General features: G+C 48.2%; 1 protein-coding gene across 15 annotated transcripts in view; it reads right to left on the bottom strand.

Annotated features, from left to right (window-relative positions):
- Positions 1–7,623: 7,623 nt before the first annotated feature.
- BCOR (BCL6 corepressor) overlaps positions 7,624–21,210 on the bottom strand; it is a 115,983-nt gene continuing 102,396 nt past the window's right edge. For 7 of the 15 annotated variants that reach the window (XM_070502142.1, XM_070502141.1, XM_070502137.1 and 4 more), the window contains 10 exons: positions 20,848–21,186; positions 19,913–20,238; positions 19,326–19,580; positions 14,115–14,281; positions 12,794–12,939; positions 12,332–12,409; positions 11,965–12,121; positions 10,477–10,764; positions 8,445–8,525; positions 7,624–7,802 (listed from right to left, as the gene is read on the bottom strand). In XM_070502142.1, the coding sequence (XP_070358243.1) occupies positions 8,477–8,525; positions 10,477–10,764; positions 11,965–12,121; positions 12,332–12,409; positions 12,794–12,939; positions 14,115–14,281; positions 19,326–19,580; positions 19,913–20,238; positions 20,848–21,186 (1,805 nt within the window). In that variant the 3' untranslated portion in view covers positions 7,624–7,802; positions 8,445–8,476. Of the gene's footprint in view, positions 7,803–8,444; positions 8,526–9,610; positions 10,765–11,964; positions 12,122–12,331; positions 12,410–12,793; positions 12,940–14,114; positions 14,282–19,325; positions 19,581–19,912; positions 20,239–20,847; positions 21,187–21,210 lie in introns of those variants that run through there. The other 8 variants (XM_070502143.1, XM_070502147.1, XM_070502144.1 and 5 more) reach the window with 3 other exon arrangements.

The raw sequence follows: 21,210 nt of genomic DNA, 5'->3' as shown, positions 1-21,210 counted from the left end.
AGCCAGGCCAATTTAGAAAGCTTTCAGGGGCCGGCCCAGTGGCGCAGCGGTTAAGTTCTCACGTTCTGCTTTGGCGGCCCGGCGTTCACTGGTTGGGATCCTGGGTGCGGACATGGCAACGCCTGGCAAAAGCCATGCTGTGGTAGGCGTCCGACGTATAAAGTAGAGGAAGATGGGCATGGAAGTTAGCTCAGGACCAGTCTTCCTCCGCAAAAAGAGGAGGATTGGTGGCAGATGTTAGCTCAGGGCTAATCTTCCTCAAAAAAAAAAAAAATGCTTTCAGACTTGTCCTTATCCATCCCAAGCTTTTAGCCCGAAGCCTTTGGTTGGGGGCATTGTTAGGACTTGTACAGAGCTTGCAAATCTAGCAGAGGTGGAGGTGGCATGGCAGAAGCAGAAGTTCAGCCTGGGGCCTATCAGCCAACCTGACAGTTGCCTTCAAAGTACATTCAGGGTCATGCTCCCACCCGCTAGCAAGATTAATCTGTAGAGGAAAGCCAAGCAGATAAGGAATAATTGCAAACTCTTAGTTTTCCTTGTAGGACTGTAGACAGAGGACGTGCCCGAAGACCAGAAACTCTTTACTTCTGTTATTTTAAGCACCACAGGCTTCAGTCAAAAGAAACTTCCGCTTCCAAAATTCATATCCTTGGCATTTTTTTTTTCTTTCTTTCCTTCTTTCCTTCTTTCTCTCTTTCCCTCTCCCTCCCTTCCTTTCTTTTTTCCTTCCTTCCTCCCTACCCCATCCTCCTCCTCCTTCTGGTGACCATTTCCTTCCCTCCACTGCCCCCACCCAGATGTAACATCTATCCTGAATTAAGTATGTATCACTCCTGTTCTTATTGGTATTGCTTTACTAAGTAGTCAAAGACCCGTTAAGAGTATAGCGTAGTACTCTGCCTGTTTGTAACTGTTATATGTGTCACACCATATACAGTCCGCTATAATTTGCCTTCCATTTTGGTCAATATTATGTTTGTGACGTGCATCTCTCTTGGTTGGTGGAGCTGGGGTCTGGTATCTTGCTGGTTGCCTATAAGCCAATTTATCTACCCACTTGCCTACTCGAACATCACCTCCCCCGAGAAGCCTTCTCCGACCTGAAGACCCATCTAAAGGCAACGTTTTTCTTTCTTCCTCTTCCTCCTCTGCCTTCTTTTAATATAAACACACTGAGGAGAAACACCAGCTTCCAGAAGCAAATCAGGCCCCTGCCACCTCTGGCCCTAGCTGTCTTGTACAGTACGTGTGACAGAGGCAAAGGGGGTGTGTGCTGGGGTTGGCCCAAAAGCAGATGCCAAGATGGGATCAGACAGGAAAGCGAGCCAGTGGGGAGGAAGCAGGGCAAGGTGAGGAGAGCCTTTGACCCCATGAGGTCTGACAGGTGTGGGAGGAGAGGGGAAGGAAGGAGGAGCGGCTAGGAAGACTCAGGCTGCAGCGTAGTTCCAAGAAAGGCTCGGCCGGGCCCCAGGGGGTCCCGTTGGAGGAGCCCCGCATCTTGTCAGAATGAGCCTGCCTCAGTACTGCTTCTGTGCTCAGTCACTGGCTGGCAACAGCCCACGAGAAGTGCAGCGGAGGCCTGAATGGGGCGGGGGTCTGGGGGAAGGGGCAGCTGGGCCTTCCAAGACCTACGCTCTGTGAGGCGGGTCTGAACAGTGTGTGCTCGTGGCCGCACAGCCACTCTGGCCAGCAGCTTGGTTCCCACGGCCTGCTTGCAGGTGGTTACTGAGGACTTCCCTCATCAGGCTGAGATGGGGCTGACCAGTTCACCCTCTAAAACCCTCCCCTTTGTCCAAACCAGAGGGCCCTGGGAAGGAGGGTGTTACAGCCGGAACATTTGTGTCCCCTGCAAATTCATGTTAAAATCCTAATCCCAGTGCGATGGTATTAGGAGGTGGGGCCTTTGGGAGGTGGTTAGGTCATGAGGGTGGAGCCCTCCTGAACTGGGTCAGTGTCCTTATAAGAAGAGTCCAGAGAGCTAGCTAGCTCCTCTTCCGCCATGTGAGGGCACAGGAAGTTGGCAGTGTGCAACCCGGATGAGAGTCCTCACCAGAACCTCACTATGCTGCTGCCTTGATCTTGGACTTCCAGCCTCTAGAACTGTGAGAAAGAAATTTCTGTTGTTTATAAGCCACCCAGTCGATGGTACTTTGTTATAGCAGCCTGAATGGACTAAGACAGAGGGGACTTCCCCCGTGAGGGGGAGAGACACCCCTCCCCCAAACCAGACACCACTCCAAACCCCAAACTCTGAACCTGGGTTTTGGGAGGGGCCTTGGTGGGGAGGGGCTGCAAAACCTCTTGGGCCTTCTGTTTTTTGTGTGTGGGTGAGGAAGATTGGCCCTGAGCTAACATCTGTTGCCAATCTTCCTCCTTTTGTGTGAGGAATTGTCACCGTGCTAACATCTGTACCAATCTCCCTCTATTTTATGTGGGATGCCACCACATTGTGGCTTGACTAGGAGTGCTAAGTCCACGCCTGGGATCTGAACCTGCAAACCCCGGGCTGCTGAAGTGGAGTGCGTGAGCTTAACCACTATGCCACTGGGCCAGCCGCTTGGGCCTTCTGTTTTTGACAGAATTTTAATACCTTTTAGAAAAGAGAGAAGAGTGACAAGGTAATAAATGTTTTAATCTGTCTTTGTTTCATCTTTCTCTGAGGAAACAGATATGAGAGGCATTGAGAAAAGTCTGAGATGAAAATTACAATTTTTTTCCTTTTTCCCCTCAACTTATTATTTTGAAAATGTTCAAATCTATAGAAAAGTTGCAAGAACAGTTGAATATACCCTTCACCAAGATTCATCAATTATTAATATTTTGCCATACTTTTGTTATCTGTGTGTATATAGTCTTTTTGCTGAACTTTTGCAAGTAAATTACAGACATCATGATAATTCACCCCAAACACCCTAGCTTACATCTCCCAAGAATAAGAACATTTTCCTAGGTAATCACAATGCCATTATCACTCCTAAGAAAATTTACATTTATTCAATAATACTCTCTAATTTATAGTCTTTATTTCAATTTCCCCATTGACTCAGTAGTGATAGGAACCACATCGCTGGTTGCCTGGGGGAAGGGGGGCATTGAAAGCAAAGAGGCACAAAGGAACTTTCAGGGTGATGGAAATGTTAGATTCTTTTTTTTTTTTTTTTTTTAAAGATTTTTTTTATTTTTTCCTTTTTCTCCCCAAAGCGCCCCGGTACATAGTTGTATATTCTTCGTTGTGGGTCTTTCTAGTTGTGGCATGTGGGATGCTGCCTCAGCATGGTCTGATGAGCAGTGCCATGTCCGCGCCCAGGATTCGAACCAACGAAACACTGGGCCACCTACAGCGGAGCGCGCGAACTTAACCACTCGGCCACGGGGCCAGCCCCGGAAATGTTAGATTCTTGATTGGGAGTGGTGGTTACATGGGTTTAAAATTGTCAAAACTCACAGAACTGTGCCCTTAAAATGGGTGTCTTTTCTTGTATATAAATTCTACCTCAATAAGATTGATTTGTAAAAGCTTCCCCAGTGGTCCCCAAAATGTTTGATCACTATTTCTTCCCCGATCTGGGATTCTATCAAGGTTCATGCTTTGCACTTGGTTGCCTTATCTCTTCAATCTTCTTGAATCTAGAACGTTCCCTCCTGCTTTTGTTTTTCATGATACTGATTAAAAAATAAAAGGCCAGGCAGAATGTCCCACATTCTGGATTTATCTGTTTCCTCGTGATTGGTTTCGGGTTACACGTTTTTGACAAGAACACTGCAGAAGTAACGCTGCGTCCTTCTTATTCATCGCATTGGGAGGTATGTGGTGTTAGTCTGTCCCTCTCCTAGTGAGGTGCGCCTTGGACACTTTCTGCTGCAGACTCAGGGTCAGCCATTTCTTCGAGCAGCCCCGGTTCTTCACAATGGCGAATGGTATTTAGACACCAAGAACTTGGTGCTAGCTGTGCTCATTGCTGCTGGGGTGTCAAAGTTTCTTAGGCCCTTTCAGTGAGCAGACAGAGCTTGGAAAGCCACATTGTATTTGTTTTGTTTAAATCTTGAGTTCACAATTCAAATCCAACATCACAAAGTTCTTTCTCCCTTCCCCCCATTCCATATTCAGACCTCTCTTCTCACACAGTGGTTTCCAACATCACCAATAAATTTATTGCTTGCTCTATCTTACAATGCATATAAAATACTTTCAGAATTACAGAGAGGTCTGCTAAGTAAAGTTCAAGATACCTTTGCAGTTACTTTGGTCCTTAGAATATATTCCACTAAAGATGTATACTTTGTGTACTATATTCGAAACTTACTGAGGCTCATTCTTTTCTCTGTATGGTAATGTTGCCAGTGTGATACAAAGTTTAATTTGTTCCTGTTTGTATATTCAAAATCAGCATTTGCTCTTATTCATCTGTTTTTATTTTTTGTTTTTGGATATTTAAACCATTAAAATCTATATAATTGGTGTACAGAGATGTCTTACCCCATCCCTGACCTCTCCAGCCTTTGTCACTGAGAGCTAGCATTTGCCATGGTTTCTATATCTTCCAGTTTTCCTCGTGAATGAGTCATTACCAGATGGTAGAGATAAGAAAAACACAAATCTAGTTTGCAGGAACTTGCAAATTGTGTGTGAGAGGGCAAGTTCATTTCAGGGTCCTTTTTTTTTCCTTGTAAGTACACTACATTTATTTATTTATTTATTTATTTATTTATTTATTTATTTATGCTGAGGAAGATTCTCCCTGAGCTAACATCTGTTGCCAATCTTCTTCTTTTTGTATGTGAGCCACCACCACAGCATGGCCACTTGACAAATGAGTGGTGTAGGTTCACGCCCAGGAGCAAAACCCAGGCTGTGGAAGTGGAGCATGCCAAATTTAACCACTAGGCCACTGGAGATGGCACAGTACACAACTTTTTTAAAAGGAGCCTATACTATCTGTTGGGCATTGTGCTTGGTGCTCTGCGTGCATTATCTCATTTCTCCACACAACTCTGAAAGAGGTATTGATGTTCACAAAAAAAATTATTGTGGAAAATTTCAAGCATACCCAAAAGTAGAGAGAAGAATATAGTGCAAATAAACCCCACATACACATCACTGGCTTCAACTACCAATTGATGATCAGGCTTGTTTGGTGTATACCTCCTTCCCCTGCCTCCTGGATGACTTTGATGCAAATACGACATATCTTATCATTTCATCCATGAACATTTCAGCACATATTGCTAAAAGATAAGGACTCTACCAAAAAAATGTTCAGTGTTCCTATTTCCCTAGTTTCACTATTTGGTTTTTCAATTTGTCTGTTCAAATCAGACTCTGAGATCCATATTTTGCAAGTCTTGGCATTTCTAAGTCTCTTTTACTCTATGGGCTCCCCCTCCATCTGTTTTTCCCCCTTACAATTTATTTGAAGAAACTGAGTCCTCTGCCTTATAGAGCCTCAAACAGTCCAGCTTTGGCTACATACATACCCATAGTGTCTTAACATGTTCCTCTGTCCCCTATATTTCCTGTAAATTGTAAATAGATCTAGACCTGCACTGTCCAGTATGGCAGCCACATGTGGCTATTGAGTGCTTGAAATGTGGCCAGTCCAAATTGAAAAGTGCTGCAAGTGTAAACTGGACACTGGGGTTTTTTTGGTTTCTTTTTTCCTTGAGGAAAATTGGTCCTGAGCTAACATCAGGGCCAATCTTCCTCTATTTTGTATGTGAGCTGCTGCCACACCATGGCCCCTAACGAGTGGTGTAGGTCCATGCCCAGGGACGGAACCCAGGCCACCAAAGCGGAGTGTGCCAAGCTTAACAACTAGGCCATGGGGCCAAATCCCACATTGGACTTTTTAATTCTTAGTACCAAAAAACAAAACTCAAATATCTCATTAATAATTTTTATACTGATTGCAAGTTGAAATGGTAATACTTTGGATATATTGAGTTAAAATAAAATACAAAAGTTAATTTCAACTTTTGCACTTCTTAAAATGTAGCTACTAGAAAATTCTAAATTACACATGTGGCTCACATTATATTTCTACTGAGCAGCATTGCCCTTGAGGTTTGATCAGTTTCAGGTTCAATGTTTCCACAAGACTCCTTCATAGGAGGTGAAGTGTTTGCCCCTGAGGAGGCTCGTAATGCCTGCTTGGGTTTTTTTGTTTTCTTCCTATTTGGGGGAATGTTGGCATTCATCAATGATCATTCATTGCCTAGATCCACTATTTCATTAAGGGTTGTAAACTGGTAACATTATATAATTTCTTCTTATATTGGCCGGAATGCTATTGCAAAGCGAAACGTTTCCTCGATACAGGAAAGGCAGGGGAAAAGCTTGATTCTTTCCTTTTACTTGCCAGTTTCCCCCCAACATCCCTCCAAAGGGTTATCAGTGAGTTTGTTGTCTTGTAGACCATTACAAACTCATGGACTTGAACATATTTAATGTTTATTTATATTCATTGCAGTTATACTCATTGGTGCTCAAAGTGGCCCATATTTATCCAGTGGGGGCTCCTTCAAGTTGGCTGCTGAGTCCTTCTGATACAGCCCCACCAGCTTATTGTGTATTTCCATACTCCCTTCCAAGCCTCTCCCTTGCCAAACTAGAATCAACCATTTCTCAAAGGAACCTCAATTCTCTTTAGTAAGAAAAGGTAGTTAGAAACCACAGTCTGGGAGGTAGTGGTGCTTGCTTCTATTAGTCAGTTTCTAGGCCCTTTCAGTCGACTGAGCTAGGAAACAACATTTTTAAAGACAGAATTCATCCTGAGTTCATAGTGATACTTCTCATTCAAGATCAGGACTACATAATTTCTATTTAACCTCACCAATCCTCCATTTGTATCTCCTTTCTCCCATGCTGAAAATCCCAATCCTCAACAATATCAAGTATTTTTGCTTTATCTCAACAACACAAACGGAACAGTTTCAGCATAACAATGCTGATACTACAGGATTACTGAAAATAGTTTAAAATGGCTTCATACTTTTCTGTCCTTGGGGTACATCTACAAGGTTATCATATAATCAATTTATTGTTTTTAAGTCACTCGAAATAGTTCCTTTCTGTGTGGTCGTGTTGCCAACTGGATGCAGTTAGGTTTATTTGTTTCAATTTGCTTTTTGGTTTATAATTATGTAAACTCTAAAGTCAAATCTACACCAAAAAATTCAGAGAAGCATAGCTTCCATTCCTTCCCCAGAGGTAACCATTTTTAAACAGATAATATTCTTTCATTTTTTACATAAAGCCGATATGTGTAGATGCTCGACTCCCCATCCTCTTCTTAAATAGTAGGAAGCCACACACACTTTTCTTCACATTATTTTTTCATTTAACATATCCTGTGAAGAACACAGTAAAGCAATTTGGAGAGCTAGTCCTCAATTCCTTGCAGTTGCACGGTACCCACTGTGTACCACTGTTAATTCCACCAGGGCCTGGCAGATGAAGGTTTGGGTGTTTTCAGTCTTTTGCTATCGTAACTATCAGGCCAATTTGACAAAAGAGGAGAACAAAGCTCAAAGAGCAATGCGCCCAAGTGCACGCAGATGGTAAGCATATTAAGATTAGATTTGACTGGAGTAGTAGAAAAACTCAGAATACCAGTGGCTTCAACATAACGGTTTATTTTTCTCATACACCTTTTGTGTGTGTAGGCCGGTAGGGTAGGGCTGGTGTCTCTGTTCCACCAGGTCCTCAGGAATGCAGCTCCTCCAAATGCCTTGTTTTGAGTGCTTGACTTCCACACTTCACTGCCCCGGGTGGCTGCTCTGGATCCAGCTGTCACAAGCACATTCTAGCCAGGAGAGGGAGGAAAGGACAGAGGGCGTGCTCTTGAGCTTTAAGGGCACCTCCCGAAGTTGGATGAACCACTTCTGCCCTCCAGCCCCAGTGAGCATATGAGTGAATCTGCACCTCTGGTGCCACTACAGCTGGGGTGACCTCATCTACACTCTCTTCACCTGGAGAGCTCCTCTACACCCGGTGTGATATGGTCTACACCTGTGCTCCCCTCTCTTCCCATGGCGGGGTGCTTCTACCACCATGGTCATCTCTCATCCATACTCCAGGTCAGTCCTTTCATTCTTCTTCACCCATGTTTTCAAACACCCTGATGGTTCTTGCAATAAACGTTCTTTCCACCTAACCTAACAGCTCCTCCAACTGCATGAACCACAACGTCAAATGTCTCCTAAAGCAAGTTCATTCCTTCTCCCACACCACTTAAACCTGGGGCTCCCAACTGTTTTCTTGGCTTAATTAACAGAATGACCTTCATCCAGGATAGAACCTCAGTTGGCCTGGGGCCCTCCCGTTGCCTCCAAACAAATACAAACACAAAGAGCAGAATGCCCTGGAGTTCTGCTTTGCTTTAATTTGGGCTCTCGGGAGCCCCCGGCCTACAGCAGTCCAGGCTCACCAGTCCTCTTTCGCTTACGTCATTCCTGCGGGTCTCTTTTACTGCTCTTGCTATTTGCTTTTTTCTCTCTTGTTCCCACCTGATGTTTGAGGTGACTTCCTAAAAGACAAACATTTAGCAGACTATTAACAGTGGTTTTAGCTCTGGAGTGGGGGAGGAAGGGAGGCTTGGCATGGGATGACAAGAACCTGTATTTCTGAAATGCTTGGAATTTTTTCTTTTTTTACAGTGAAAGTGTTTTTTTTTAATCAGCAGAAAAATTAACAGATCAAAAAGACTTGTTGGCTGCCTTTTGTCTCCAGGAGTTTCATTTGGTACTTCAAGTCTTCCCCTGCCAGGGCTTTTTCTAAGTCTTCCCCAACAAGGGCTTTCTCTCTCATTCCACACACAGGTTATCGGACCGTGCTGGGTTTCCCAGTTCCCAACTACAACTTGCTTTTACCGCCTGCCAGGCCACAGAGCTGGCTGGCCTCTTCCCACACATACTTCAGGACTTCACCTTAAATACATTAGCTCCATGGCTTCTCCTTGACCCCAGAGCCCCCTTCCACCTGCTCTGCCTTGGCATTCTCAGGCTTCAGTGCACGACTGGAAAGCACCCAGGGCATCCTGAGCACAAACAGCCTTCATACAAGGAATCAGAAGCTCATAAAATCTTCGGGAGGACCAGAGGAACGTGAGTCAGGGATGACACTGGAACCACTGGGCTCAAGAACAATCTGCCAAGGTTGTCATCCAGGCATGACAAAGCTGTAGACCTGATCTTGAAAGGCTGGTCTAGTCACTCCAACTGGCTGGCATGTCTCCCTGACCTTTCTTAGCAGCAGCCACTAGAGAAGGAAGACACCTCTACCTCGCTCTGCCTTCCAAACCAAACAGGCATTCAGAAACCTAGCTGCAAGGGAGTCTAGTAGTTCTCAGCTTTCCAGCCTCTGCGATGAAGGAAGGACATGAAAGGATGTGGGACGAAAAGCCTACTAGGGTATCAAAGGAGGCGGGGAAGAGAAGGATCTGAAAGACATCATATTCTGAGTATAACTCCCCTGAAATACTCTAGTCTGCTTTGATTTATAGACACTACTCATTGCCCTGAAGTCATCTAGAAGGAACTGACCATCAACGTCACTTCAAAAAAATCCAAGACAACAACACTTCAGGAATACATAGGACACAAAGTACTTCAATTTTCTCCTTTCCTCAACAGGTTTATTGCCTTTTAAGAAAATTTTTGTAAAATATAAATACAAAGGCAGAGAATTTACTTACAAAGTTAAAACACAGATTTCAAACATAAACACACAATTCAGAAAATTTTAGTTTTATGTACATTTTCAAGCAACCTCAACATATTATGTTAGTTTTCAATATTTTACAGGGTACAGAAAAAAATAGCTCAAAGTCTTCTTTAAATAAGAGCATAAAATGTTTAAACATATAAACAATCCGGTTTGACGCGTGAAAACTAATTTCACAGCTTTTAAATTAGGATATAAAAGTTTCATACAATTAGTTGTTGTGTGTGGATATGGTTTGAATTTATATTACACACTACTGGATTATATCCAATAGCATTGACCTGGCCCGAGCAGGTACTCTGTAAACAAAACATAATGTTACAACAACGCCAAGTGCCATCACCAAATTTGCCCCCCGAAACCAACCACACGGTTCTGACCACACGCAACAGTTACAGCCTCTGTCATCAGAGCTTTGTATGAAATTAAGTCAAAGCGTGGAGCTCCTTTTCCTCATTTTTTTTCCTTAAAAAAGAAAAGAAAAGAAACAAATGTTCCAAGTAAAAACAAACATATCCCAAAGCATGTGTGAAAAGTAAAGAAACATTATAACAGCTTCATAAAAATTGACTTAAAGTTTAAAAAGAAAAAAACATGTTTCTAAGTCCTTCCGACTGGAGTCATTTCTCTTATATAAAGAAGAGATATTTCATATGTAATAGTGTCCTTTCTTTACAGAAATAGTCGTATTATGACACATATGCACAAGGATTAACACTATAACACACTGTACACGGAGGGCCTGGCGAGCTCACCAGTAGTCGTCTGAGACCATGTCATTGGGGTGTAGCCATTCCACCGATGAGCCCAGCAGAGTCTGGAGCTCGTTAGTGAACTCCACCAAATGTACGAGCTCATTGCTTTCAGGATTGAAGGCTTCCAGGTCTTTGGAGCAAGAGAACAAGAGACTTGCTGAAACCTGCCGGTAGAACTCCGCCTCTGTGATGTTGACAATTTCCACATTTGGGAAATTGCAGCGGAATATGCGCGAGGACATTTTCAACTTCTTAAGCACGTCCGACAGCAACAGCCAGTTTCGGGGCCTGCAAAAGAGAAAGGAAAGTGGTTCGAGTTCCTGGCAAAATTAAAAGCGCTCCCAACCGTTAACTACCACTGTGAGGTGCTCAGGGCCCTAGCGCTTGGAGGGCTGGGGACTTGTGCTGTGACACCACTGCCCTCCCCCATTTCTCATTGTATCTCAAAGAGAAGCCCTACCGCTAGCGGTGGGAACTCTGGACCCATGTGGATCCGTTAAGAGACCATCTAGGAAACACCAACCGACTCAGAGGGAAGCAGAAACAGCACCTCTGAAGGAGCCTCGTCACAGGTCGCCTCAGTGCTGCCGGGCCTCATGGAAACCGACAGGTAAAGACCTGCTCATAACTCGGGTCCCCACTCTCCACGTGAGTGCCCCGCTAGTGACTGGGGGAAGCCAGTCTGTATCCCAGCCTGAGAGTGACCATCAATGCCTCTTTGATCTCCCCTCTCCTCCGACCCTCACAAACAGAGCACTAAAACCTCTGGCTGGTTCTCCTCTCCTGTCACACAGCTCCACCCCCATCCCTCAACGCTTTCAGGAGCATGTTACATTCTCCACATCCACCCTGCCCCACTTTGATTTCTATCACTCATAAAATGTCACTGTAACGGAACAGCGTATGTGTTTATAGCCTCAGAGCCCAAGGAGGACGTTACTCTTTAAGCACCTTTGTCCACATACATGAGAACAGTCTCCTGACACATACACCCCAAGAGATTGGTCACCAGGGCATGGTGGCCCAACCCTGGGGGCAAGACTGGATCTAACCATGTCTGATGACACACAGACTCCAGGTACCACATAAGGCTTTTCCTAATCTTACATGAGAAGGGGGTATATGAGTATAGTCCAGTAAACCTCAAATGCCTTAGAAGGTGCCTACGGTGGCCTGTTGGGGAGGCTCCTAAGGAGGACCCCTTCCCAAAGAATTTAGTGACTGAAGGCTTCTTGCATGAAATTCCAGTCACTGACTTCAATGTCCTTTGGGCTCTGGGGGTGTGTTCTCATGAGGGCGGTTATACCATGCTGTGCCTCCACCCCGGCCCCAAGGACACCTTTTCTGGAGAAGATCGACTGCGTTACGTGAAGTTTATGGACACAGGAATGTCCTCACCCACCCACCGTCACCTGCTTACAGGGGTTTCTACCCCCCGACCCTGAGAGCAGCCGGGCTAGTTCTCAGCCACACACTAGCCAGGCTCACCCCTGAGTGACGGACACTTGGACGTTGTAACATGGCAAGAGGGGGCTTTTTGAGAATTCAAATTCAAACACATCGCTGTAGGCCTCGTCGTCATCATCCTGGTCCTCTGGTCCCGGGGGGTTTGCCAGGACATCACAGCCACTTTCATTAGGTGGTTCTAATGGAGAGCAAGCGAGAGAGAAAGGAGTCAGTAAGGGAGAGCACAATTTCAGCTGGTGTCCAAAAGGGGACTCTTTAAAGATTCTTTCCCAACTGAGCCCTGCTTACAGCACCCACCCCCCGCCTCCCAGCCCCTCACCCACATGAGAGAGAAACGTTCTGTAACTCATTCACGTCCCCCGGAACTAAAGAGAACAGTGCTGCTCACCGCACACGGAGCTGCCGTAGAACTCCCAAGCGCCATTGGTGTCGTCATCACTGCGACCCTGGAGGTCGTTTAAGTAGTCTGCAGAGGGAGAGAGAGAAACGATAAAACCCGCTGGGGAGACTCAAAGGCTGGCAGAGTCAAGGGGGGGCTGGCATGTCACTCCCTGTGCGTGCCTCTCCCATACCCTATTCTCTGCCCTATCTGACCCGAGCCCACACACCTGCTCGCCTGCCTTCCCGATGCACAGACCACACCGGCCCACCCACGTGACACCATGGCACGCATCTCTTCTTCGAACTGTGGCTCTCTTCTTTGACAGACTAACTTTATGCTGCTTTCCCCAGTAAGTGTAACTCGAGGTAAACAAGAGTGGGCCAAAGGAGCAAGTGGCATTCTTTGACTGGACCTGTGAAGTCACCTTCTAGACCTTTGAATAAGACCATTTCTTGCACTTCGTCGTACCTGTTAAGAACTTTTCCATGAGTTCACTGTGGGTCATTTTCATAATAGTTCTTCCTGAGTATGTAGCCAAAGTGGGGTCAGCACCATAGGAGAGGAGCAAGCGCACAATCTCCAAGTGATCGTTCTCGACGGCGTCATGGAGAGGCCTGGGGGAGACGCGCAATGGGATTAAACTTGGGCACGCAACGCTTGCCTCCAATGAGAGTGGCTATGTGGGTGCCAAGCTGCCCAGGTGCAATACGTCACCAAGGAGGTGTGTACTGTCACTGCCACTCCAAACAGGGAAACTGAGGCACCACAACTGGCCCAAAGTCAAGCAACAAACTACTGTGTTGTTATCTCTACACTTAACCCTTTATGGGGCAGGTGAAGGGGCTCTTTCAGGCCTAATTCTCAAATGTAAATCTATCTTAATCCAGGGCCTAAGGAGGACCTCGAGCCAAAATGAACCCGTTTTCAAGGAACTAAAGTAGTGACAAACTGTGAGATAATTTATGGGGGAAAAAAATCCCATTATCATGGAAGCCAGGACAATATGCAATTGTTATACCATTAAAACAGCCTACTCCATTCTTAAAAGAAACGAGGCGTCAAGCAGAGCCTCTCCTCAAAGTCAGATGCCCGCCGTCCGGAGACCCACGATCCACCCTCTGGGCAGAAGCAGAGACCCGGGCCAAGTTCTGAGGGGGCCCAGACGCCTCCCGCCCGTGTCCGCTGAGTCGGAAGGCCGCAGCAGCCCCCTCTTGAGGCAATGCTGTTTGGAACCCACGAAACGCCATATACACTGCAGTTTTGCTAATTGTATGACTGTCAGGAAAGCCCTAGAGCCCCACCTCCCGGTAGCACCCCCACACAACCCAAAAGATCCTTGGGTTGACTCAGACCTGGGCCTCTGACCAATGAACCGAGGTCAAGGACAGGGTGGGGGCCGGGCCCGGGGATGTGGGTGGACACGGCAGGTCCTACTGAGCCAGAGGCCCTTGGCCCTCTGTCTGTACTCCTGGGACTTTTAACTCACATAGATTTTAAACACTGTGCTTTAATAGATGCTGATGAAGACTCCAGACTCTTCTAAGGCCACACCCTTGACTATTCACGCAGGCTCAATATTTTCAGAGACTTTTATCCATGGGAGCATTACAACCTTTTAAAGCTCTATCTAAATTTGCCAGAAAGGTCTGCTCAATCCCATTCTAGAGACTCCACCATCAATGTGCTTACGTGTCACTCTCCACCTCTCCCTCAACGGTTCCCTCCATACCCTGAGAAGCACCGCCTGTGCCCCAGTAGGGCCAGGCCGAGAGCAGGACCGGCTACTGACCTGGTTCCATCCTGGGCACTGCAGTTAACATCAGCGCCATACTCCAGCAGATGTCCTACGATGTTGAGCCACCCTCGAGCACAGGCCTCATGCAGGGCACAGTAACCCGCATTATCTCGATGGTTCACGTCACAGATCTTGTTCTCCAGGCAGTACAAGACTACCTCCTGTGGGGAGGGGAGGGGACGCCATCAGACCACCACACAACAGGCTTTGTAAGAGTGACTCCCCATAGCTTGGCAGTGCCCACGTTCAAAGGCATAGACCCTTGGGTTGCAAAGCCCACTACGGTGCAGGCAGGCTGTGACGTCTAGGGCTCTGCTGCCCCACGGCCTGGCCCTGGGCAGGTTACCCTTGCACTTTTCCAAGCCTCCATTTCCTCCTCTGTGAAACGGGAGACTAAGAGGCTCCCTAGGGCTGCTGAGAGGACGCAATCAGACAGCTGTAGGAGCCCTCAGGCCAGGGCCTGGCGTGGCCAGCCAGTACAGAGGTGTCCTGGCTGCTAATACCTGAGATGAGGCACTGACAAGTACAGGGCCATGCTCCCTCGATGGGTCCCGTCAATAGATGGTAGTGGAGAAGAACACGATTTAGATAAAAGTATGGATGACCGATTCGTAAGAGAAATTAAATCATAAGGAGAACATTCTTCCACTTAGAGAGGGAGGCCCAGGTTAGTCAGGTCCTCAGACCCCAAATCAGAGCCTAGGCCACAAATGCTGCTGTTTGTATGTGAAGTAGAGCAAAAGGGGCTCTCTCTATGCACCACACACACCATCCAGAAATGACACACAATGCTTTGATTAACCCCATCCTTTTTTTTTTTTTTTTGATGAAGAAGATTGGCCCTGAGCTAACATCTGTGCCAATCTTCCTCTATTTCATGTGAGATGCCACCGCAGCATGGCTTGCTGAGTGGTGTGTAAGGTCTACACCCAGGATCCGAACCCTGGAACCCCAGGCCGCCGAAGCAGACTGCAAGAACTTAACCACTACGCCACTGGCCTCCCTCTCCACCCCACTCAGAGCTGAATCAATAGAATGTTTTCATATTTACTTAAGTTAATGACAGGGATCTGATATACCACATACTGCAACCTACACATTTCCAGAACTAAATAAAATAAGTTCGCCCTTCCCCCTTCTCAGAAGGTGTTCTGTGTCAACAGTTTGCATTAGAATCACTGTTATTAATCTTACTTCTTTGGCGTGTTAAAATATTAATATGAGCCGCTCCCAGTAAGCAGAGCAGTAATTTATTCAATGTTTTATTACCTTGATTAAGAACGTTTTCAAACACATAGAACAGCATTTGCCACCAGAAAACACGTTAGACTGTTTTCCTACAAGTCATGCCCAGCAGAGCGCTGTCAGGTTCGGAGAGCCGGGGGCAGGCAGAGCCCACGTGCGGCCCAGCACATGGTACACTTGCTAAGGGGGAGCTGGACGGGGTCGGGGCAGGCCCCCCGTGACAACTCTTAAATAACTCATCCGTTCAACCTCAAACAGGGGTCATTCATGCCACCTATAGATGTGAGGTGGGTTCTAAAAAACCTTTAATGCCCTTCAGGGGACACATCAAGTGACCATTCACTTGGGAGCTAACTAGAATGTTCCATATGCTCAACCTGGGAACCCAATGTGGCATGCTGGTAAACCTGGCCATCAGGGCCCAGTTGCTTCCGGTCACTGCAGCAGCTCCCTGTGAAAACCAGGAGGTTTAGAAGGCATGCCCACAAACTCATTTCTTCGTTCAGATCCGAACCTGCCAGAAAGCCCACAATCCTCTGGGCTCCCAGGCCACCTGCCCTGAGCCCTGGTATCCAGGATACCGCATGAAGCTGCTGCTCTTTTAGCAGGCCCTCACTAGCCAGACTCGAGTGGACGGCTGCAAGCTAATGAGTTGTGTGCCCCAGCCAGGGAGAGGCCCAGTCACGTGGCTCTGGGATCAGGTCTGAGCGCCACCGACTGCTGTGCACAGATCAATTTACCCGGGTCCCGGTGGCCTGCCTCATGTCCTATCAACCCAGGGTTTATTTGCTCTGACAATTATGGCCTTCACCTGGAAACCTCCATCGCCACTAGGGCCGATTCGAGGGTACCTAGAAATGAAAGGACATCAAAACTGATGGGTAAGTCAACTCTCTTTTCCTGGAGGATGGCAGCAAAGGCAGAAGTGACCGGACAGCCAGGTCAGACTTTCTGCTGTGGGCTGTCCTAACTCATCCGTGTTGACATTGCTATTTACTTAGCCCTTCTCATTTCCTCAAATGAATACCTTCCGTTACCCCACAGCACCCTAGGAGATATCAGGAAGGGACGGTGGTACTGTTCTCATGCGACACTTGGGGAAATTGAGGCCCAGAGAGGTTAAACGCCAAGTTCAATCAACATGAAGTACTAGACCCGTAACTCAGGTCTTTTGGTACTTGGGCAGCTAGGAAGATTCAAAAGGCCCAAGAGACCCCCAGCTAGAGGGACGCAATCCAGCCAGAGATGCAATCCAGCTGTGACGGGCCACCCTGCAGGCCCTCTCTGTTGGGGTCAAGTGGGCCAACCAACTTTCTTAGCTGGGAGGGCGATGGCCTCTGAACAGATGGCAACCACTGTCCCCAAGAGTTAGAGAGAATGGTTAAGAGGCCAGGTAAGTCTGTCTACCCAGTACCTTTCTTGGTTTATTTTCTACACTAGAAATGGGAGTGTTTGAAGGGCAGCCCACCCGTTCCCAAACCAAATCACACTGTTTTTGTTGGACAGTTCTCTGTTAAGTGGCTATAAGCCGAATGCCATTAACCGCAAAATGTAACCATAAAGGCCATAAACCCGACATTGTTAATTAATTAAATGCCTCATTAACTTTTTTAAAAACATGATTTATTCGATTCATAGAAAATTTAACCATCACCACTAAACGCACAAGCATGTGGTTGCACATTGGTATTTTAGCCTAAGAAACAGAAACCTCTTTACCGGGAGGGAAAGGTTTCAGTGTCGCTGGCCACACAAGTGTCTGTCTAACGCAGATCTGAAGACAGAACGTGTTGCTAAACCTCAAGAAGCAGATTCACGACATAAAGCTTGGACAGCCTTTTTATTGCACAGGGTGTCTTCAGCTAAGCAGAAAATAGCAACGGTACAGACTAACTTCAGGAAAAGCCTTGCAAACCTGTGCATCAAAACCACACCCGCACCGGGTTAAGCACACTGTCTTGCAATTTTAAAAGGTTTAAATTGCCTTATCTCTTGACCGGGCCACCATCCCAACATTTTCATTTCTGTCCAAAGAAATCCTAGAAAGTTGGATTGAAAGTTGAAAGCTTTCATCTAGTGGTTAAAATGTTCAGCATCAAAACTGGTGACCGGTGCAATTTACATATTGACATTTACATCTGAAGAAGAAAACAAACCACTTGTCCTGCCATAAACATTCCCAAGGCTTCATGTGCCATCAAAGGCCTGGTAGCCTAAAAAATTACAGATCGAGCGCTCCTGGGTCCAGGCCTCAGACCCACCAACTCTATGAGAACAACCAAAATGGGGTCCAGCCCCTGGCCCAACAAGGGTCTCTCAGGGTCTCTGGTCCCAAAGGGAGACAGGTGGAAATGCCAAGATCAAAGGTGAGGCCAGGAGCCCCGCCCTCCAAAGCAGGTGGAGCGGGCTGCCCTCCTGCCCTCCCTCCTCTCATTTCCAGTGTTTGCTGGAAGCACAAATCTATTTTCTCAACCACAACTAGTAAGGAGCGAACACTCGGCACGCGGGATCTAGCTCAGCCCCACGTGCAACACCTCCCCTGTCCTCCAGAGCTGCTGCTCTCAGCTCACAGGAAACCAACGCTTGCCACCTGGATTTCATCTGCAAGCAACTGAACTGACCACCGAACCCTCAGAGAGTCCTCTCCAGGTAATCAGAGACCTCCGGAAGAGACACGTTGATACGAACAACGCCCCAAAACATCCCCAAACAAAGAAGGCGCTAGTTCTTCCAAACGTCCTACTTGCACCGTCAGGCCTCGGGGTGGGGTCAGGGTGGAGGCAGTCACACCAGGAAGGGCTCCCGACACAATGGACAGGGGCACAGAGCTGGCTGGGCAAATCCTGCGAGCCGTCAGCAGAGCCTGGGGCCTTCTCGGCTCCTGCCCCGCCGGCGCTCCACACCTCCACACTCAGCCTGCTGAGCCGCATTTTATCTTCACCATTCAACTCCCAGAGGGCTGATGCCAGCATAAAAAAATGCCTCTGCCCTGTGGGCTATTACATCACAATTTCAACTGACAAGTGTGGGGGGAGCCGCGCCGGGCAGAGAGAGCAATCCATCTCACAGAGGGTTCGGATTGTAAAAAGGGCAATTCCAATGTGAGCCAGGCTTGGGCGGGGGTGGGGGGAGTGTGGGGGCTGGCCTTTGGAGCCAGACTGCCAGACGGCTACCTCTACAAGTATCGCTGACCTCCTCTAAGGCTCAGTTTCCTCATCTGGAAGCAGGATAACGCTAGTTACTACCACACGAGGATGTCGCAGGGGTGAAATGAGTTACTAGGGATCATCCGGGTTAGAAAGATATAAGCTATCTTTCCACTGATATTGCTATAGCAATATAAGCTATCACTGTCATTGGTCATGCTGGGTGGGGACACAGGAGGTGGGCAGTGAGTTTGGGGCAAAGCCCGAGTCCCCGGCCCTCATTAGCCCTCAGGCTCCCTTGCCCTCTGTGAAAGAGACTGCTCAAGTTTGTCCTCTCCCCGACCCTGCCCTGCACAGACATTTCCCACCCGCTGCCCCACGGGGCGTCCGCTCTGCACAAGCAACCCGAAATAAAGCTAATAACCTCTCTCCCCCTTGCTAATCAGAATCCAAAAGGGCTCATTAAAATTCCCCCAGTCGCCAAGGCCTGGGTTATGTCAGATTTTATATCAGAGATAAGGTGAGCGAGACTGGAGGATGCCGAAGCAGCCTACCTGCCCGGACACGAAGTGAACATCAGAGAGGCCTTTCTTTCCACACCGCGATTGAACAAGCCACCAAAGAGACGGGAGCGCGAGTGGAGATGAACACAAACATCCTGCTGGAGCACCCAGCCCCGCCCCCTGATATGGAGGGGGCTGGGCTCTGAGTCCCTAGCCCTCCCCTGCCCCTGCCCCAGCCAGTGTGCTCCCCCCATCCTCAAGGAGCAACAACCAGTGGTTTCTGAATCCAGGGCACCCACAGGGACACTCACCTCGTAGCCCAGCCTGGCAGCCCGCTGCAGGAGGGTCTCACCGGCGTTCTTATTAACAATCAGTCTCCGTGCTTCGGGTGGCATCGGGCGCGACTGGGAGGTCTCTGGAGGGGAGCCTGAGCGTGGCAGCTGCGAGGACTGGGAAGCTGGTAGCAATTGTTGCAACCGGTCGAAGGTCTTCTGGTCCTGCTTGGCTGGTGACAGTTCGTAGTGGGAACCGGGCTCAGGTCGCTTCCTGAATCTCCGGACAGTCCCCTGTGACAAAACCAGGCAGCGCACACATTTAAGGCGGTCTTCCAACGCCCGCCTCTTGCCCTCCTCCCCGAGTTATGAGCCAGAGCGCAGGAAGGCACTTTTTCCTTTCCTTCTGTTTGGGGGAGAGGGGGGTGCCCAGGGGGGCGAGGGGAAGGGGCTTCATTCTTAGTAGTTTGAAACCACCACCACCACCCAGGAGACACGCCCCTAGGACAGGGAGTGCCGTTTGCGGGGGGAGCTCGGGAGAAGGAAAGCTTTGTCCCCAGAAGCAGAGCAGCAGGCAGGCGGGATGTGCTCACACAGGCCCGGGGGAAGCGAGGAGCAAGCGGTACCTTGCCATCAGCATTCTCCGCGTAGTAGTCCCCTGTCAACGACAAGCCCCGCCTGGGCTCCTGAGGGATCAAATGCTTGGTTTTGCACAGTCTCTTCCCGGATGGTTTCTCGCTGTTGCCGGTGTATTTCTGCAGCAGACAGGCAGCCTGGCAATCCTCCTCTTCGTCTGTGCACAGCACATCTGTCTTCTGGCTTTCTTCAATTTTTTGCCGTTTGGCAGACGGCCTTGAGGCTGGTGTGCAGCTTGGCTGAGTCTGCTTTTTGCCGCTTGCATTGGTGGATAAAAGGCTCTTCATGGGCGGAGAGCCGGAGAACACAGGCAAGCCTAAATCCGGAGGGGGTGGCGGGGGGCGGGCGGGCGGGAGGGAGGGGGAGAAGAAGCAGGCGTTACACAGTTGTAGCCGGTGCAGAAAGAAAAGCCCATTGTTAGCACTGATCACTGGAGCGGCTTCAGTTTTTAAAGATATACCAATTATGTTTTCAAAGCATTAATATTTTAATTATCCCACATTCAAACGGCAAATAGGTTAACCCACAATACGCCAAATGGCAAGTTTCTTCAAAGGGCCGGGACAAGGGGGCAGAAGCCAGCCCTTCCTGCTCTCTCACCCCCAGCCACTGGAGGTCTGGGTGCTCAGGACCTAAGACTGGACACAGCCTGAAGCTGGAATGAGGGTTCTGGCAAGCCCCTGGGGTCACCCCGACTTCCCTTCCTGCCCAGCCATGGGCGAAGCTAAGCCTCCTCCTCTCAGGGGCCCTCCTCAATGTCCATTCCTGAATAGAGTGTGGAGGCTGGACGGACATCAGGCAACAGCTGCCCCCACCACATCCTAGGCAGTCAACTTCGGCGCTCAGATCCCCTCAAGGGCCCGTTCCCACAGAGGGTGAGGGACCCCCTCCGGGAGTGGGGCAGGGACGGGCGGCCTCCACATACCTTGTTCATTGTCACTGGATTTGAGAGACTCTTCCAACCAGCTTCTGTTGCCTCTAGCGTCCGTTCCTTTCCTGCTGGCTTTCTCTTCGGAGATGTTAGTGCCCTGGGTAACAGCCCTAGGCTGAATTGCCTGGGTCACTTCCTTCCTGCCCTGCCGGCCAGGTTTGCTCTCTGATACCTGCTGCTCCCACCGTTCTCTAAGGTGCAGCAAGTGCCGTTGCTTTTTGGGATGAAGCCCTGTTAATTCAATGCACACCTTCAGGTGGGTCAGCTCACTATAATGTGGGTCTTCTAAGTGGTTAGAGGAATTGTTTGTCATTTCCCTCTCAGGCCAGTCATCTAATGGAGAAATAACTACAAATT

Source organism: Equus asinus, chromosome X, assembly GCF_041296235.1.
Source record: "Equus asinus isolate D_3611 breed Donkey chromosome X, EquAss-T2T_v2, whole genome shotgun sequence".
In the NCBI taxonomy this organism is placed as follows: Eukaryota; Metazoa; Chordata; class Mammalia; order Perissodactyla; family Equidae; genus Equus; species Equus asinus.
The sequence above is the reverse complement of the archived record's forward strand: the minus strand, read 5'-3'. Positions and strand labels throughout refer to the sequence as shown.